At 38.9% G+C, this 20,107-nt stretch overlaps 1 protein-coding gene across 2 annotated transcripts in view; it reads right to left on the reverse strand.

The window, feature by feature from the left end:
• Positions 1-7,658: 7,658 nt before the first annotated feature.
• The window catches only part of DDX50 (DExD-box helicase 50), a 32,572-nt gene continuing 20,123 nt past the window's right edge, over positions 7,659-20,107 (reverse strand). Inside the window, exons 9-15 of one of the 2 annotated variants that reach the window (XM_027130073.1) lie at positions 16,421-16,582; positions 15,077-15,196; positions 14,246-14,319; positions 13,863-14,022; positions 12,053-12,187; positions 10,913-10,957; positions 7,659-8,150 (exon numbers count right to left, since the gene is read on the reverse strand). In XM_027130073.1, the coding sequence (XP_026985874.1) occupies positions 7,863-8,150; positions 10,913-10,957; positions 12,053-12,187; positions 13,863-14,022; positions 14,246-14,319; positions 15,077-15,196; positions 16,421-16,582 (984 nt within the window). In that variant the 3' untranslated portion in view covers positions 7,659-7,862. The remainder of the gene's footprint in view (positions 8,151-10,912; positions 10,958-12,052; positions 12,188-13,862; positions 14,023-14,245; positions 14,320-15,076; positions 15,197-16,420; positions 16,583-20,107) is intronic. The other variant, XM_027130074.1, reaches the window with a different exon arrangement.

Below are 20,107 nucleotides of genomic sequence, written 5' to 3' on the forward strand. Positions count from 1 at the left end.
GGCGCCTGGACTAAAAGGCACCTACAGAAGGGTAGGAAACCCAGAGGCTGGCTTTATTCTCGTTCACACCCTGCCCAGATTCTCGCCAGCCCCGGCCTGATAAATGAAGCTTTGTAGTTGCTTTTGAATAGCGCCCCTTCAGTGCTTTATATTAGATTGCTCTCTTTTGTAAGGTCCTTTCACGCGCAGACTCGCTAGATGTGTATTCTTTTTTTTTTTTTTTTTTTTTTGTACATGGGCCTCTCCCGTTGTGGAGCACAGGCTCAGCGGTCATGGCTCACGGGCCCAGCCGCTCCACGGCATGTGGGATCTTCCCGGAACACGGGCACGAACCCGTGTCCCCTGCATCGGCAGTCGGACTCTCAACCACTGCGCCACCAGGGAAGCCCTAGATGTGTATTCTTGATCATCTTGTGGAGACGTCGACACTTGAAAGGAGACACCCAGGCTCACAAACCTGGATAAGAACTAGAGGTCGGGCGGGTCTGGTCATTCGTTTATGCGTGCACTCAACACACATCTCCTGAGCATTCACCGTGTCAGGTGTGAGAAACAAGGTTAGGATTCAGCACAGAAGCCTATCTTCAATAAGCTTTATGGGCTTGTGGGAGACTGATGAGTGTCAGTTGTTTTGAAGGCACGGAGAGGCACCTAAGCCGGCCTTGGGACCTGTAGAAAGGATCCCCAAACCACGTAGACCTCTATTAGAAAATACAGGGGCTCTTAGTCTTGAAGAATTTGGACATGTACTAATTCAAGCGGTTGAGGGAAAGTGGTTCGTTGAATGATGTGTGACAATATTGCTAAACTTTCTGTGAAGAACAAGTGAGGCAAAGAATTGGGAGCCAGTGCATTATAAAATCGTTTTTAAAAATGGGTCGAAATCTTGCTTGGCTTTGAAAACCTGCAGCATTTCCTCTGTGATTTTGGACACATGACAAATGTGTGTATTTCTTAACCTGAACCTGAGTTTCTCATGCATAATGGGGATAAGAAAACCTATTTCATCAGTTGACAAAATTAAGTAAGATAATGAATGAAAAAGGTTTAGCATTGCCTGGCACTCAGAGCACAATAAATAAGAGCTATTAAAACTCATAGGGGGAACCATACTCAACACTTCGTCATAACCTATAAGAGAAAATAATTTGAAAAAAAATACATAGAGATGTATAACTGAATCACTAACCTAAACTAACACAACACTGTAAATCAACTATACTTCAATAAAAAAATAAAATAAAACCATGGGGAAAAAAAAACCTCATAGGTACGTCAAGGCTTTTAGAAAGACAATTCAAAATGTAATCATTTTATGACAAAGGAAAATGCTGGAAGTTCTATTTCTGTATTTCATTAGTTTTTGCTGCACATTTTTTAATCTGACAGTTTAAAGGAAATTTTTCATATTTCACAAATTATTGTTTCACAGTGTCAATTTTTTAGCAGATAAATTTATGTAAATATACAACAATGCTTTCACTTACACTCTGATATCCTTGAGCCAGGAGCTTTGATTTCTTTTTGTATCCTTAAGATTTTGGACAGTGCCTGACACACACTAGCCTACCACTAGTAGTGGAATAAGGAAGAAACCCTTTGAAATAAATTTTAGTTGTATGCCCAGGCAGGAAAGCAGTTAGGAACCTGCAGTCTGGTTAATAAACCACAAAATTATGTGATACTGCAGTATATGATATGGCTGTACACAGTACATGGACATTTTATTTTTCTTTTTTTTTTTTTTTGCAGTACGCGGGCCTCTCACTGTTGTGGCCTCTCCCGTTGTGGAGCACAGGCTCCGGACGCGCAGGCTCAGTGGCCATGGCTCACGGGCCCAGCCGCTCCGCGGAATGTGGTATCCTCCCGTACCGGGGCACGAACCCGTGTCCCCTGCATAGGCAGACCGACTCTCAACCACTGCGCCACCAGGGAAGCCCCGGGGACATTTTTATTACCAACAAATGTTCAGCAACAGGGTAAGCCCAAAATGGTACTAAATGGAAAATTTTTGTCAAGGCTTATAAAGTATATAAATTCCTTTGTAACATACCTGCACATAGGCACAAGGCCAAAATTCCAAGAGGAAACATGCGAAAGGCCCTTTCTGGCTCAAAGGTGGCCAAATTACTGTATTTAATCTAATCATCAGTACAAAATTCAGTAACAAGTAGAATATATGGGTCTTATATCCATTTGATAGGAAACTGGAAGTACTTCTTGAATATTGATTCTGCCAGACCAGTTTCCTCTGATGTAGATGATGTAATATGTTTTCATAAAATTGGGAGAATTTCTATTTCAAAAAGTTTGTATACACACACAGTGAATTCAAAAGTCTATACCACAATATGTTAGCAGTAATTATCTCTGAGAGAGGTATTATCTCTGAGAGAGGTATTATAGGTGGTTTTCATTTTCTTCCATTTGCTTCTCTATTTTTTCAAATTTTCAACAATGGACATATATTACTATTATAATATTTTTTAAAAGGAGTATAGTTTTGGGACTTCCCCAGTGGCGCAGTGGTTAAGAATCCGCCTGCCAATGCAGGGGACATGGGTTCGATCCCTGGTCCTGGAAGATCCGACATGCCGCGGAGCAACTAAGCCCATGCACCACAATTACTGAGCCTGCGCTCTAGAGCCCGTGAGCCACAACTACTGAAGCCTGCGCGCCTAGAGCCCGTGCTCCGCAACAAGAGAAGCCACTGCAATGAGAAGCCCGCACACCACAACGAAGAGTAGCCCTCGCTCGCCATAACTAGAGAAAGCCTGCGCTCAGCAACAAAGACCCAACGCAGCCAAAAATAAATAAATAAAAATTTTAAAAATTGTTAAAAAGAAAGGGAATATAGTTTTTTAAAAATGACTATTAAGCACTACTCCCAAATTATACAAAACAAAAATAATGTGAGAGAAGGCTCTCAGACATTCACACCTAAATGTGAATTTATTATTCAGATTTATAATGCTGAAGGGAATAAAACATATTATTTACAAATTCAAAAGCTGAAGATCAGGGTAATAGATTCAAGTTCAAGTAGATATTAAGGGACCACAACATTAGGGTACAGAGTACTAAACAGAAGGCTCTGAATAGCCAAAAGGTGGAGCCATGAAGTTGCTGGGCTCTGTGAAGAAGGAGCAGAGTAAATATAAGTGGCTGAATGCAGCCCAAAGCTGAGAATTTGATGAGGAATTTGCCCTGCCCCCTCCTTCTTTCAGGAGACATGGAAAGGTATTTTATCTTCTTAGGATCTGTCTCCCTTTCCTTGCTAATAGGGAAGCCAGCCTTTAGCAGGAGGACCCCTTAAATCCATCCTCCCCCTTGCTGGCATTTGCCTACATGCTTATCTTTTTCACTCTCCTCCCTGAAACCCTTCAGTGGCTGTCCAAAACAAGGCCTATGAAGCCTTCCAAGATATGACACTTAAAAAACACACACACACAACAAGATATGACACTTGTCGTGTTCTCACCACTGCTTTCCTCATAGTTAAGATCCTGGCAACAAGAGCTACTTACAGTTCGCCATACATAGGCTGTGTTTTATTAGCTATTCTGTGCCTTTGCCTGGATGCACGTTCCCACTTCTGTCTCTTTTACCTCACTTAATTCACATTCAGTCATCATGGCCCAAAAGCTTTCTCTGAACTCCCACCCGCATTCCTGGGGTGAGCTAGGCTTCCTTGTTCAGAGCTCTCAAATCATCACACTTAGTCACTGCCATGGACCTAGGTTTACGTGTCCATCTATTTCACTAGATTCTGAGCTCTCAAGGGCAGAGACTGAGAACTCCTTATTCACCTTTATATCCCAAACATAGTGCCTGGCTCCTCGTAGGAACACAGCACCTGCAGTAGGTGCTGGTGAACCAAGCACCTCAGTAGGAATGGAGCCCCTATTCCATCTTGGGTATAAATACAGAGCTCACATTTACTCAGATGCAGAGGCAACTGAGATCCCCTCCTCCCAGTCATAGCTATCTGGAATCCCACTGCCTATAATCAAAACTCACCCCTTTCTCAATCCAGCACTGAGAGTCCTTCTTCCCTCCTTGGTTTAACTAAAATCTGGCTCTTACTGGAAAATACTCCCATATAGCTTTCTCATACATATGTTGCTTATCCCCTCACATTCAATATACACTGGTGTCCTCCTCTCTTCCTCAAAGCTTCCTGATTATTACTCCTTGACTTTCACATAAACGCCCTGGTCCCTTTGAAAATCTGTGGTAATCTCACCTTTCCCCCCTGCTAATTCAGGTAATTTACCAACCTCCACCACTTCCTGGTATTTTGGCACCTGGGTTAGTCTTCCTCTCCCTCCTCAGTCCTTGTTTGTCTTCATTCGAGAGGACTTCACTGTCCATGAAAACCATCCACATAACACTGGCTTCTCAGTTCTTTGACCACCTCAACTGAAATAACCTTTGCCCCCAACAGGCCTACCACCATACTCTGCAATTGTCTTCTCCTCAACTGCTCCACTTTTGAAATCTCAAATTCAGTCAGCCCTCACTGACCTTCACTCCCATGCCCGTTCTACGTCCTCCCTGCTATCAACCCCATCTCCACTTCAATCCCTAAGCAGTCTAGATTCCTTGGACCATTACTCTAATCACTTTTGCTGAGTCCTTAACATCTTCACCTTGTCATCCTTTCATCTTACAGAGCAAAACCCCAATCCTCAATCAACTGTCTCCCATCTCCACTCCTACAACTCGATGCTGAGGGTTGTCATAGGAAATCACATAATCACTCTGACTAATGCCACTACAAATTCAGTCTCTCACCTCAGCTGTGACCCCTAGTTTGCCTGAGGAGTTCTTCATCATGTTCTGTAGTCAATACCTGAGCATTTCTCCACTCTCCTCAAATCTCCTAGCGTACTACTTCCCTCTTCACCTTCAGTGGATGACCATGCAAAAATACCACAGGGAAAAAAAAAAACAGAAGACATCAGGCAGGCACTCCCTCAACTTTTTACCTTAATACCTGCAAACACCTACATGATAATCATACTTTCCTCTGACAAAATGTTAGAGATGTGCTTCTACCATCTAAGGCTAAAATCTCCAGAGTGTGCTTGAGCTCATCTGTCTGGGTCCTCATAGGGATTTTGCTCCATCATACATTCATTCTGTCTCCTCCTGCCTCCTTTCTGGCTCCCTCCCATATTAGTATTTCACCATGCTCCGATTTCCCTCATCTCTCCACCTCACCAACACAAAATTCTCACTGCAATTTCATATCCTTTCTTCTACGTCCAGCTTTAGCTTATTCTTCCCTTGAATTCACAGCCAAATTTCTGGAAGACGTGTTCATGTTTGTTGTCCCTACTGCTTTATCTCCCATTTCCTGCTTAAGCCACAGTTAAATAGCTTCTACTCTCAATACTCTATTAATATGGTTGCTCCCGGGGCTTCCCTGGTGGCGCAGTGATTGAGAGTCTGCCTGCCAGTGCAGGGGACACGGGTTCGAGCCCTGGTCTGGGAAGATCCCATATGCCGCGGAGCAACTGGGCCTGTGAGCCACAACTACTGAGCCTGCGCCTCTGCAGCTTGTGCTCCACAACGAGAGACCGTGATAGTGAGAGGCCCACGCACTGCGATGAAGAGTGGCCTCCGCTCGCCACAACTAGAGAAAGCCCTCGCACAGAAACGAAGACCCAGTACAGCCAAAGATAAATAAATAAATTAAAAAATATATATATATATGGTTGCTCCCCATGTCAATGTCTTTTTGCCAAATCCAAGGGCCATTTCAGACTTGTCTTCTGGTTCCTTTGAAAGCCTTGTACTTCTGGGCTTTATGCCCTCTTCTTGTCATCCCTTCTCAGTGGGATCCCCTTTCCTCTGCTATGCAGTTAAGTATGTTGGTGTGCCTCGGGGTTCTTTTCAGCCCTCTTACCTCACTATACTTTCCCTGGATCATCTCATCTACTAACTTAACTACAATTACCATTTTTTGTTTATTATTCCCAAATCTTTAGAACAGATCTCTCTCCTGCTTCAGACCTATAAATCCAACCGCCTACTGTTTATCTCCTCTGCTATATCTCATGGACTACTCAATATTAAAATACATCTAATCCTGAACTAATCATATTCCCACTCTCTCCCCATAACTCTTCTTGCTTTGTTCTAGTACCTATCTCAGTGACAAGCCTAGGTTTTATTCTTCTGCCTCTCTTATCTTCCAATTCAAAGCACTAAGTCCTAACAATTCCATTTCCTAAAAACCTCTGAAATCTATCCATGTTCCTCAAAGTCCATTGCCACTATGTAGCACAGTGGTTAAGAGCACTGGTTCAGAAGCTAGACTTGGTTCAAATCCTCACTCCACTATATATTATCCAGCTGTGTGATTCTACACAAGCAACAACGTCTCAAGTGCCTCAGTTCTCATTACTCAAAATATGTTACCTATCATTAGTGCAGACCGCCATCACCTCTACCTTGGATTACCCTGACAGCATCTTAAGAGGGCTACTAGTCTCCAGTCTGGCCCTTCTGCAATCCAACCTCCTCAGTAATCTTTCTAAAACACAAATCTCATCATTACTCCTTACTGTAAACTCTTTAATGATTCCCCATTGCCTTCAAGAAAACATTTCAACCCCTTATAAATGCACATAGGACCTTTAAAGTCTGGTCCCTAATTCCTTCTCTTATTCCTGTCCTCCATCACATGCACGCCATACTGAACTATTTGGAGATCCTCAGACTTACAGTGCTATTCTTTGCCTCTGGGCCTCTGCATATACAGGCATCCCTTGGAAATATTACAGGTTCAGTTCCAGACACCACAATAAAGCAAATACTGCAATAAAGTGAGTCACACAAATTTTCTGGTTTCCCAGTGCATATAAAAGTTATGTTTACACAATACCAGAGTCTATTAAGTGTATAATAGCATTATCTCTGAAAGAACAATGTACATACCTTAATTAAAAAATAATGCTGTCAGAAAAATGGGACCAATAGACTTGTTCAACACAGGACTGCCACAAATCTTCCATTTGTAAAATATACAGTATCTGCGAAATGCAATAAAACAAGGTGTGCCTGTACTGTTCTGACTGCAAACCCTCTCTCCCTTCTAAACTGGCTAGATCAACTTATACTTCTGCTTTACATCTCCTTTTGGGTATCACTTCTTCTAAAAGCCTGACTCCTAAGGCTGGTGAGGTGCACCCCAACTAGATCCTTAGCATTCCATACCTACTTTCATCCTAAATATTAGGTGTTAATCTCAACCATAATTGCTTCTTTAGACTGTAAGTTCCTTGAAGATAGTGACCATGCCTTATTCACTACTATGTCCCTAGGGACTAGGATAGTGATGGGCACATAGAAGACATTCAACCCATACCTGTTGAATAAATTATTGAGTATGCACTGCTTGCACACCTTTTAATTAACTTTATCTAAAATCTAAAATGTTACATCTAACCAATCATGTCACCAATCTATACAGCCCTTTAATGTAGAAGGGATTTCTTATTTTCTACCATATATCCTATGGAAGAAGTGATCTGAATACAGACACACCACATTTTGTAAAATGCAAGTAACCTTAAGATTGACTTAACTGCCACATTTTAGAAGAAATTTTAAAAGATTACATTGAGAAAATTCTTAATGCACAGTGAAAAGAGACAATAAAAGGAGGTTTTTTTATTCAAAGGTATAACTGGATAAGTAGATTTGTTTACAACCATTCTTGTGAAATACTTTTTAAAAAAATACAACCAACTTCTTTGCCAAAAGCAGACACAGACCTCAACTATGATGACCTAATTTTTGGTGGATAATGTACATGATTAGGCAGAAATAGGCAAGCTCACACTGGTAGATTAACTATCCCAGTCAAAACTCCGTTTGCGGCCCCCGCTTCTTGACCGATTTCTGTTCCCACTTCGTCTTCTACCATCTTGTCGACTTCCTGACCGACTCCCCTGTCGACTCTGTCTACCTGACCGGCCACCAGATCGACCACCTGACCGGCCCGACCGGCCTGACCGGCCACTTGACCAGCCACTCCTCTGTCTGGAATTAGAAGATGTGCTTCCATCATAATATTCTTCAATTTCAGGCAACTTGGCTGGCACTGAGAGTACCCAGTCTGAATCATGCCACTCTGCCTGTTGGGATAATTTACAGGATTAATATAAATGCAAAATAGAAACCATAAGCAAACACGTGAATATAGGAGACTCTTTTCATATCCATTAGCTAAAGGCCATCTAGCCATTAAGTTCAAAGTATCTAGAACAAAACAGAAGACCAGAAAACAAAAACATATTCAAAGCTCATTCACTAAAGTTTCTAAGTTTTATGAACAAACAAAACAGAAACAGACTCAGATACAGAGAACAAACACGTGGCTGCCAGAGGAGAGGGAGATGGGGGTATGAGTGAAACACATAAGAGAGATCAAGAAGTACAAACTTCTAGTTACAAAATAAATTAATCACAAGGATGAAATGTACAGCATGGGGAACAGAGTCAATTACATTGTATTATCTTTGAACAGTGACAGTAACTAGACTTATCACAGCGATCATTTTGTAATATATAGAAATATTGAATCACTATATTGTATATCTGGTACTAACACAGTTTTGTAGGTCAATTATACTTCAATTTTTTTAAAAATGCAGACAATGGGAGGAAATTCTTCAAAATGCTAACAGTGGTTATCTCTGGGGGGTGAGGATTATGAGTGCTTGTTGTTTTTTACTTTATTCTTCCATGTGTTTCTAGTTGTGTGCGATAAACATGTACTGCTTGTAAAATTAGAAAGAAAATAAATGTCATTAAAAATGAAAAAAATCGATCCTGTTAAAATTTAAATCTCAAATTTAACATAACAATACAAAGCTTTGTTCCCCTCCCCAGTGGCCCCCCCCACCAAAAAAAAAGTTTCTAGAAGTTAAGTTTTAGTCTCAGGAGAAATTTTCAGGCTGATTTTGGGACTCTAAATTCCTACTCAGTTTATACATTCTAAAAGAGAGCACCAGTTTCTCAGCACAAAACGAATAAGTCACTAATAAGTAGTACATTGCTTTCAGCAGATACATTGACAGAAGCAAGGAGTGTGAGCTGAGATTAAAAATCTGTCAACACCAGCCAGGGACTAAAAAATGTAGCCATTGGAAACAATTTGGTATCGGGGTAAACAACTCAAGATATAAAAATCATTGCAGGGGCTTCCCTGGTGGCGCAGTGGTTGGGAGTCTGCCTGCCAATGCAGGGGACGTGGGTTCATGCCCCGGTCTGGGAGGATCCCACATGCCGCGGAGCAGCTGGGCCCGTGGGCCACGGCTACTGAGCCTGCGCGTCTGGAGCCTGTGCTCCGCAGAGGGAGAGGCCGCCAGGGTGAGAGCCCCGTAAAAAAAAAAAAAAAAAAAAAATCATTGTAGCTCATAAGAGCATCGGTATGTCATATCCTGCTACATTAACTGTTTTTCATTGTGATCATGAGTTGCCAAGGCAAGTTAATATTAAAATACCTTCAGGTAATAGTGAGCAGAGACAAACAGCCACATACACCACTGGTGGCAATATATGACCAAAGCCCTAAAAATACACACACCTTTTGGCCAAGCAGACATCTTAAGAAGTTCATCTTAAAGAGACAAACATGGCAATGCATAAAGAGTTAGCTATGCCAACATTTAAGGCTGACCTGTTTATAACAGAATATTAGTATTAGAAATAATCTAAATGTCAGAAAATAGGACATTAAGTTGGCCACCCAGGTGGCCAAATGCCAGGAAGCCAATAAAAACAAGTAACTATACAGTTGACAAAGAAGTGTGTTTACAATATATTCTGAATTTGTAAAAAGACTTTAAAAACCAAATACTCCCATTCTTGTTTCAAAATATGTATATAAATATGCACAGGGATGTAACAGACAAATTCCACAGTGTAGGAATCTAGTGGACAATCTCTTTCTTCAACAGATAAAATACAAGGAAAATTTTTTTAAAGAAAGAGAGAAAGGAAGGAGAACCTATAAAGTAAACGAGACAAACATAAAATTACAATGTATGAACCTTATGGACCTCCTTATATTTAAAAAGATGTAGGAGACAGAGGGAAAATTTAAACAGAAAATTGGATAATATTGAGGAATTATTATTTTGGGGGGTTTAGTTATGGTATTACGATTGTGTTTTTGGAAAGTGTTTTTAATATTTTAGGTATATAGCAATATTTATGGTTGAAATGACAGACTTCCTAGAATTTGTTTCAAAAGAATACAGGAGAGAGTGGGGAAGTGGCTGGAAGTAGACATGAAACACAATTGGCCATGAGTTGATAACTGTGGAAGGTGGGTGATGGGTACATGAGGATTCAGTATGCAATTCTATTTTTTCACGTTTGAAATTATTCATAATTTTTAAATGTTTTAAGTTATGATACAGACTGGATATTTATTATTTATTATTATTTTATTAAGGAATTGTTAAATGATCTAGGCATTTAGCCTCAATCAATGTCATAATGATATTATGACTATGTTATTTTTAATCCCTATCTTTTAGAGAAACATACTTAACTATTTAACAGACAAAAGTTTTTAAATACCAGGCTTCCCTGGTGGCGCACTGGTTAAGAATCCGCCTGCCAATGCAAGGGACACGGTTCGAGCCCTTGTCCAGGAAGATCCCACATGCTGTGGAGCAACTAAGCCCGCGAGCCACAACTACTGAAGCCCACGCACCCTCGAGCCCGTGCTCTGCAACAAGAGAAGCCACTGCAATGAGAAGCCCACGCACTGCAGCAAAGTGCAGCCCCTGCTCAATGCAACTGGAGAAAGCCCATGTGCAGCAACGAAGACCCAATGCAGCCAAAAATAAAATAAATAATTTATTTAAAAATAAAATTTAAATACCTGTAACCTTTCTGACTCAGTTGTGGGAACATCAAAGCAAACACCCTAAAAGCAAAATGAAAAAATTTTTATTTAGATGCATATGAGTTGATTTTTTAAAATATCTGCTTGTAATCTTGTATTAGCTAAAAAAAGATTAAGCTTGTCCCATGATTGCCTATACGACTAAACCAGCTAATATATAATAATGCATGACACAGAATGGCTGCTAATTGTACTTCCTAAATCTAAGAGTAAACCAGTATCTAATAAGAACTGACTACTACTGAGAATCTACAGTATTCTCTAGAAAAGTTTTTGTAGACACTATAATGTTCCATGTCCCTTGTAAAATGACCCATCTAATAAACTCCTTTAAAAATGTAGTGCCAGAAACTTTCTCTCATCAAGTGCTGAAATGTTTATCAGTACCGAGAATGAAGTAACCTAAGATGCTTCCTCTTTGGTTTTGGTTGCTGATAAGTTGCAAGTTAGTTTAATATTCAAATATAGCTTTGCCCTAAGGACCTTGGTATATTTTCCTTCCCCTCCACAATTTTTCTGAATGTGCATATTTGTCTCATACTTGCCACTGATCTTTTTTCAAGGTAAGTAGTATTAAATTTGAGAAAGATAACTATTTCCAATAAATGGGCTAATAAATTATAGACTAGAATGAACCTATGTTGTCAAGTGAGATGAATAAATGTAACATCTTTTCTCAAAACCATTAGAAGAAATCAGTCACTTATATTACAGATGGTCTTAACTTTGCTATTTCATAATTCTATGAAAATACTTAATTCACTTTATTATCCTCATTATCAATCAATAGCAGGCCACTTAAAAACCAATATTGTGTATTCTCTAAAAAATAGAGCTGTTTAGCTGTTGCAATTATAAGTTACTTAACCTTAGAAAATAAACACACACAACCACATGTAATATGTATACAAAGGAAGAAACTTAGAAAACTCGGATATTAGTCAAATTAAGCAGAATGACTTTACAGCTTTCTAGAGGAATGAGTTACTTAAATAACTCCCCAAATTTACAAGTGGAAATATACTAACACATGGAGAACATCCCACTAGGCTTCAAAAAAAAAAAAAGAATCTGCTAGTCTTTATAATCGTACGGCAGTTGTCTAGAAAAGCCTACCATATTTCCTTTTAGGAGGCACATTCTGGTAATTTGGGACACAGCATTACTACTCAGCTTTCTGTTAAGTTCTTTCCAAGCACAGCTAACATCCTGTATTTCTTCTGGGCTTTCCAGAGTCATGGTCACAAACCCCTTAAGGAATAAAAGTCACATTATGTTTGGGAAAAAAGCAGCAGCAGCAGGACAATGACATTCTAACTTGACAGCCCTTTTTGACTTAACCATGTACTTCTTATGAGCCAATAGTATAACATGACTGCTGAGAAAACAACTTCTTTGAAACTATATTAATAGAAGACTAATGTTTATAGATAATTGAAAGTACCGTTCTTCTATACATTGCTGTAAAGACTACATTTAATTCTAACCATCGTTTTTTAAGAGGAAATTAAACAAACTACAGCATCCCAGAAAAGATAAGGTAGTGGAGAATTAAGGAAATGCTGAAGGAATCAAAGTTAGCTTTGAGTGGAAAAACAAGAGGACATAAACCTCTTTAAACTTCTGAAGGACTATTACATAAGCAAAAATTACTTGTTCTGTAGAACTTCACTGGACAACAAAAGGATCAACATGAAGAAGATATAGGGAGGCAGTCATCTAACAAATATTTGAGTGCCCCCTATGTATATGCCAGAGATGCTCTATGTGCTAGAGATTCAGCAGTAAATAGTCCTTTGTCTCATGGAGGTTACATTCTAGTGTGTGTGTGGCAGGGGGTTGGCATGGCGGCACTGGATAATGGTAGGAGAGGAGACAGTGAACAAATAAGGAAATATATATAATGTCAGATAGTAACAAGAATCATGAAAAAAAATAAAGCAGGGGAAGAAAATGAAAATAGAGAGTAAAGGGAGGAGTAAGCTATTTTAGAGTGTGATGAGGAAAAGACTTCTCTGACACAGTGGTATCTGAGTAGAAACCTGAATGAAGTGAAGGAGAGAGCCAAGGTTATTAAAAGGAAAGAACGTTCAAAACAGCACAAATAAGTGTAAAGGCCTTTTGTAGGATTAAGTTTATGTTTGAGTATCAGCAAGTAGGTTAGGGTAGTGAAAACAAGCAAGGGGAGAGTGATAGGAGGTGAGGCCAAAGAGGTAGCAAGGGAAGACCCTTCAGGACATTCATGGTAAAGACCGGATTTTGGTTTAACCCATAAAAGAAATATCAAACCACTAACACCCTGTTGCTAAGATATTTAATCAGAGGATAGATGACCCATCTGCGAAAGAGGGATACTTTTATTAGATAAAAGTTGGGATTAAATTACCTCTTATATACTTCTTAGCTTTAAAAGTCTATCTTCATATTTGCTTAAGAAGTATGGTTTAAATGTTTTCTTGAGAAGTATCTGGTGGGTTATTAGGGATAGGGTATTTGCTCAGTGCTAAAGTATCATCCCACAGATTACTTACTAATTATAGAGAGTAAAATATACCTTTATAATGGGAATATATGGCTCTGGGTATGGTTTGTTTTGACATCTGATACTGAACTGGCAGGGGGACAGATCAGATGGTGTTTTTTACACACACGCACGCGCGCGCGCACACACACACACACACAGACACCCTCCACATATACAAGCAATCCTTACTTTGCAGTGGTGTTGTGTTAGCTGCAGAGTCTACTTCTCGATTTGCATGGCTCCATGGCAAACAAAATGAGGACTAGGTTCTGGTATGCAAGTTTCGGTTAACAAAGTACTGTGCAAAGTGAAGATGTCCTATATTTCCCTCCAGATAGAGACATATCTATGGTTCAGTTTTAATCCTTCTCAACCACATGCAATTTTCTCACAGACTTCTACCTTATCGGAGGTGATCAAAGAACGTGGTTCAAAACTTGATGCGCCAGAGATGTGGGCTAATGCTGCAGCCAATGCATCCACTGCCCCTTTCTCTTCTATCAGTCTCTGAGCTGATGGTCGGAAAAAATCAACAGCAGCATAAGAAACGCAAGCCAGAGACCTATGGTTTAAAAATAGTAAATTTTCTGGGTCAAGACAAAGGGGAAAAATTAAAGATAAGAGAATGAATGGGAAAAGAGAGAAACGTTTTCGTATTTTAATATAATTAAATATCTGCTGGTAAAACTGGTGATTAAATTTTCTGATATGTGAACTAGGAGAGCTTAAAGATGTATAGCCTAATACAAAAGAAAAAAATCATTCAGCAAGGTCAGAAAGCATACCTGATGGCATCCATGCTTTTAGATTTAACTAAATCCATTGTAGAAGGAACACCTACACGTTTAAAAGTAATTCCCTGAAAATGAAAGAATTACATTAAAGAAAAATGGAAGTCTTTACAATTAATTCCTAAATTAATCTAGTTTGTTGAATTTCCATTTCTTGGACTTAAAGATTTCCAAGCTCTAGCAGATCAAAAGATTTTCTAATAAATCATCAATTACAAATTCTAGAAAGAGAAAAAAAATGTTTTTGAATTGTCTCTTAGTTACAATCATGGAATTTCAGTTGCAAAATAAAGCTGATTTAAAGAAAAGAAAAGGATGCTCTTTATATCAATCAACTTTTTTCTTATTATCCTCATTTTACACAGTATATGAAATAGTGTATGAAAACACCCATCATAAAAATAGGAAAAATGTGAAATACCACAAAAACTCCAGACCACAAAAAATGTGTAATTTCTTATAGAAACTGGTTAGTGTACCATTACTCGACATAATCTTAACTATTACACCAACACAATGTCACATTCATCCATTTACAATACTGGACTAAGAGGTACTGAAATCACAATGCACTTCTGATTTTAGTATCAAGGGAGAAGTTCAAGGGAAAAATGAGAAAGTCAGCTCTTCTGTCTTCACAATAAAAGCTGTATTAAAACAAGATCTTGCAGCTAATATAAATTTAGCTCTCCACATGCTTCACATCCAAATGCAGCTTAAACTGAGAAAAGTTATAACGATCTAATTGTGAGAACAAATACAAAAAGATCTCTTTTCTACAGCACCATTCAGATAATAAGCCTGAAATAATTTAACTCTACTTACTGCTTTTTGTTCCACATATCTTAATTGACCTCTTTCTCTTGGTTGATAAAAACATATGCAAATCCCTGTCCGGCCAGCTCTACCTGTGCGCCCAGAGCGATGAATATAGGATTCAACATCCTAAAAATAAAAGAGGTAACTCTTCTTAAAAATCTGGCAAATTAAACAGTCATTCCAGCATCCAAATAATAAGAAAAATAACAAAACTACTACTATCAATAATAACATTTTTATTTCAATACTGTTGCTCTTTTCAATATCCCAAAGGGGGATGTTGAAACATCCCATCTGCAATAAAGGGTATAGGATTTAAAAACTTTTTATCCACTCCATCCCAGGGTTCTTTACATGGCAACTTTTTATAATTCTCTTGCATGATTCCATGCCTCAAATCCAAATAAAGAGGTTAATAATTTGCAAAGGCACCAGATTCTGATCAATTTAACATCACACTAACAAAAAATGGCTAAGACCAAGAAAAGATAACATATTTTTCATATATAAGCAATGTCTTAAAAATAAAACAGCAATTTATATAGCTGTTCTTATTTTCTCCAAATCAAATCTCATTTCCTTGAAAATTAAAAACACAATGAGGTATCACCGTATTCCTGTTAGAACTGTCATCATCAAGAAGACAAAAGATAACGAATGCTGCTGTGGAAGTGGAGAAAAGATAACTTTGTGCACTGTTGGTGGGACTGTAAATTGGTACAGTCACTATGGAAAACAGTATGGAGGATCCTCAAAAAATTAAAAATAGAACTACCACAGGATCCAGCAATTCCACTTCTGCGTATATATCCAAAGGAAACAAAAACACTTAATTCAAAAAGATATCTGCACCCCCATGTTCACAGCAGCATTATTTACAATAGTCAAGACATGAAAACAACTTAAGTGTCCATCAACAGATGAATGAATAAAAAAGTTGAATACTTTTGAAATAGAAACAGAGATCAGACTTGTGGCTACCAGAAGCAGAGGATGGGGGGAGGGAGAAATGAAGGAAGGTGGTCAAAAGATACAAACTTCCAGTTGAACAATAAGTACTATGGGTGTAATGTACAACATGATGACTATAGTTAACACTGCTATATGATATAGTATAGGAAAGTTGTGAAGAGAGTAAAGCACAAGAGTTTTCCTCACAAAGAGAGAACACTTTTTTTTCTTTCCTTCTTTTATACCTACATGAGAAGATGGATGTTAGCTGAAGCTATTGTGGCAATCAATTCACAACATATGTAAATCAAACCATCATGTTGTACGGCTTAAACTTATACAGTGATGTATGTCTATTATTTTTCAATAAAACTGGGGGGGAAAAATCTTATTTCCTACCTGTGGAGGTGAACTCTGAATCACCAGGTCAACCTCAGGAATGTCCAAACCACGGGCAGCCACATTGGTTGCCACCAAAACTTTAAAACTACCCTCTCTGAAGCCTTTCAGTGTAATTTCTCTTTGTGACTGTGCAATATCGCCATGTAAACACTGGGCATTCTATTTGAAAAAAAAAAAAAAAAGGAAAAATAAGTGTATAGCACATATTTGCAATTCATAGCACCAGACACCATACAGTCTGTGCTCTTTTCTGTTGCTGTTGTTTTTAAATCTTACCTTCTGATAATTATAAAAATACATGCTTATTGTTTTTAAAAACTCAAACGTTACAGAAAAACATTTAACATAAAATGCAAAAGCTTCCCTTAATATCAGCCTCCTACTAATTAACTGCTAACAGTTTGGTGAATATTCCTCCGCATATTTTTTTTTTTTTTTTTTGCGGTACGCGGGCCTCTCACTGTTGTGGCCTCTCCCGTTGCGGAGCACAGGCTCCGGACGCGCAGGCTCAGAGGCCATGGCTCACGGGCCTAGCCGCTCCGCGGCATGTGGGATCTTCCCGGACCGGGGCACGAACCCGTGTCCCCTGCATCGGCAGGCGGACACTCAACCACTGCGCCAGGGAAGCCCCACATATTATTTTTTAAATACATACAGACACACAGACCCCTCACAAATCCTAGCATACAATTTTATGTATTCACCTATAAAAATGGGGTTTTACTATATATGTACTGTTTTACAACCTGCTTTATAAATCTTTTATATCTTAGCCATTCTTCTTCATCTATAGATATACATCTACTTAATTTTTTTAAATTATACATGATTTCTTCATATGGCTGCAGTATCTTTTTTTTGGCCATGCCACACAGCTTGCAGGATCTTAGTTCCCTGACCAGGGATTGAACCTGGGCCCTGGCAGTGAAAGTGCCAAGTCCTAACCATCGGACTGCCAGGGACTTCCCAGTATCATTTATTTTAGCAGTACCCTACTGATTTGGGTAGGATCCAAACTTTCATCTTCAGAAACAATGCTACAACGAATAACCTTGTACTTACAACTGCAGCCCCCTTAGTATATTTCAGTAGGTTACATATCTAGAAGTTGAATTTCTGGGTCAAAAATTATGAACATTTAACATTTTAATAGTTATTGCTATTAAATTAAAACTATATTATAAAAAGAAGTTGTAAATAAACAAACAAAATCCAGACTCACAGACATAAAGAACAGACTTGTGGTGGCCAAGGGGAAGGGGAGGTGGGGGAGGGATGGATTGGGAGGTTGGGGTTAGTAGATGCAAACTATCTCATATAGAATGGATGGACAAAAAGGTCCTACTGTATAGCACAGGGAACTATATTCAATGTCCCGGGATAAACCAAAATGGAAAATATAAAAAAGAACATGTATAACTGAGTCACTTTGCTTTACAGCAGAAATTAACACAATATTGTAAATCAACTATTCTTCAATTTAAAAAGAATAAATTACGCCCATTTACTCTTCAACATTCTATGAGTGTTTATTTCATCTTACCCCATATATATATATATATATATATATATATATATATATATATATATATACACCGCCCACCTGTAAACTATGAATCATTATAATCCTTGTAAACCTAATAGGCAAAAATGATTTCCCAATGTTGTTCTAATTTACATTTCTGTAATTTTCAGTGAAGCTGAACCAATTTATACTGGGTTGATCTTCCATGTATGCTGCAAATAATTTCCTAGTATTACAAATAAATTTCCTAGTATTCTTAGCCACTATTAAAAGTTAAAAGTTTGTAACAATTATTTAACTCCAACAGTATCTAAACTGCAGCATCTAAGCATAATGCATTCATGAGTGAATTCACTGAGCACTTGCTATGCTCCAGGTACTATGCCAGGTTCTGGAACAATCATAAAGAAACGACCCTGGGACAGACAAGTTGACAAGTATTTTCAATACAGTATGATATGTGCTATAAGAAGGTGTAGGGTGCTATAGAAATACCTAAGAGGGGAACCTAACTCAATCTAGTGTGAAGGGAAGGCAGCACTGAAGCTGAGACCTGACAGATAATAAGGAACTAGTAGTCAGGTTAAAAAAAAAAAAAAAAAAAGGAGGAGGTTAGGGAGTTCCAGAAAGAAGAAATATCACACATAATTAATGTTTCTGGCGAACTACAAATATTTGAGTATTGCTGAAGCACAGAGTTAAAAGGAGAAGTGGTGAGAGATGAGACTGAAAAGGAATATGAATTTTATCCTGAGGACAATATGGAACAACTGAATAATTGTAAGCAGAAAATTTTCATGAACATATTTGTATTCTATAAGGAATATTCTGGCTACAATGTATAGAATATATTAGACAAGGGCAAGGCAAAAGCTAGGGAGACTCAGATAGCAGACTGTTGTAGAAATTCAGGAGAGATATCAGTGGCCTCATCAAGGCAGTGGCAATGACCATTTATTCATTTAACAAATATGTGGTAATCTACACATCAGGTACTAGGGATAAAATGGCAAACAAAAATTAAAACTTTCTCTGTCCTCATCGTCTTGATACTCTGGTCGAGGAAATGGACATTAATCAAGTAATTAGGCACACAAATAAATTTAGCCAACAAGTGTAACTCAAGATGCATGGGTCTAAGAGGCAAAGGGCGTTTAGAAGAGGACAACCTGACCTAGTTTGGGGCAAGGAAGAATTTACAGAAAAGTACTCTGGACTGATATCTGAAGGATGGGAGCTGCTAGGCAAGACAGATTACAAGTTCAAGAGCCCTGTGGTGACAGGAAAAATAGCAGGTATGGTGAGAGTGCAGAAATAAGGGGGAAGTGTGATAAGATGAGGCTGGAAAGATAAGTAGGGGCTAAGCAGTAAATGAATTCAAGAACTATTAGCAGGGACTTCCCTGGTGGCGCAGAGGTTAAGAATCCACCTGGCAATGCAGGGGACACAGGTTCGATCCCTGGTCCAGGAAGATCCCACATGCTGCAGAGCAACTAAGTCCGTGCACAACTACTGAAGCCCACGTGCCCTAGAGCCCATGCGCCACAACTACTGAGCCCACGTGCCGCAACTACTGAAGCCTGCGCGCCTAGAGCCCATGCTCCACAACAAGAGCAATGAGAAGACCGCACACCACCACAAAGAGTAGCCCCTGCTCGCCGCAACTAGAGAAAGCCTGTGCACAGCAACAAAGACCCAACACAGCCAAAAAAAAGAAAAAAGAAAAAAATAAATACTAGTATATGAAATTGAGAGGACTTGGTGAAGGGAGTAGAAATGAGGTATAAGGGAAAGAACCATATATATGACTCCCAGATTTTGAGCTTCTGCAACAGAAGTAGGGAAGAAATGGACCACTTTAAACCATAGGAAATAGCATCTTAAAATACTTTGTAGTTACCTGGATGGCAAAAGGAAGGAAGAGAAGTCAAGGGTGATATGTAGATTTCTGGCTTGAACTATGGGTATCATTCAACAACAGGGAATGCTGGAGACAGTGGGTATAAGCATATAAAAGAATAAACTCAATTTTAGGTAGACAATGGGTTAGGGTGTCTGTGGCCAGTATGATAAACACAAGTCTAGATTCTGGAGACAGAGCTAACCTGGAAAAAGATTTGGACATCATCAGCATATACACAATGACTGGAACCACAGGA

The sequence above is a fragment of the Aethalodelphis obliquidens genome, unplaced genomic scaffold (genome assembly GCF_003676395.1).
Source record: "Aethalodelphis obliquidens isolate GAN/ISIS:26980383/991018 unplaced genomic scaffold, ASM367639v1 scaffold37, whole genome shotgun sequence".
Lineage (NCBI taxonomy): Eukaryota > Metazoa > Chordata > Mammalia > Artiodactyla > Delphinidae > Aethalodelphis > Aethalodelphis obliquidens.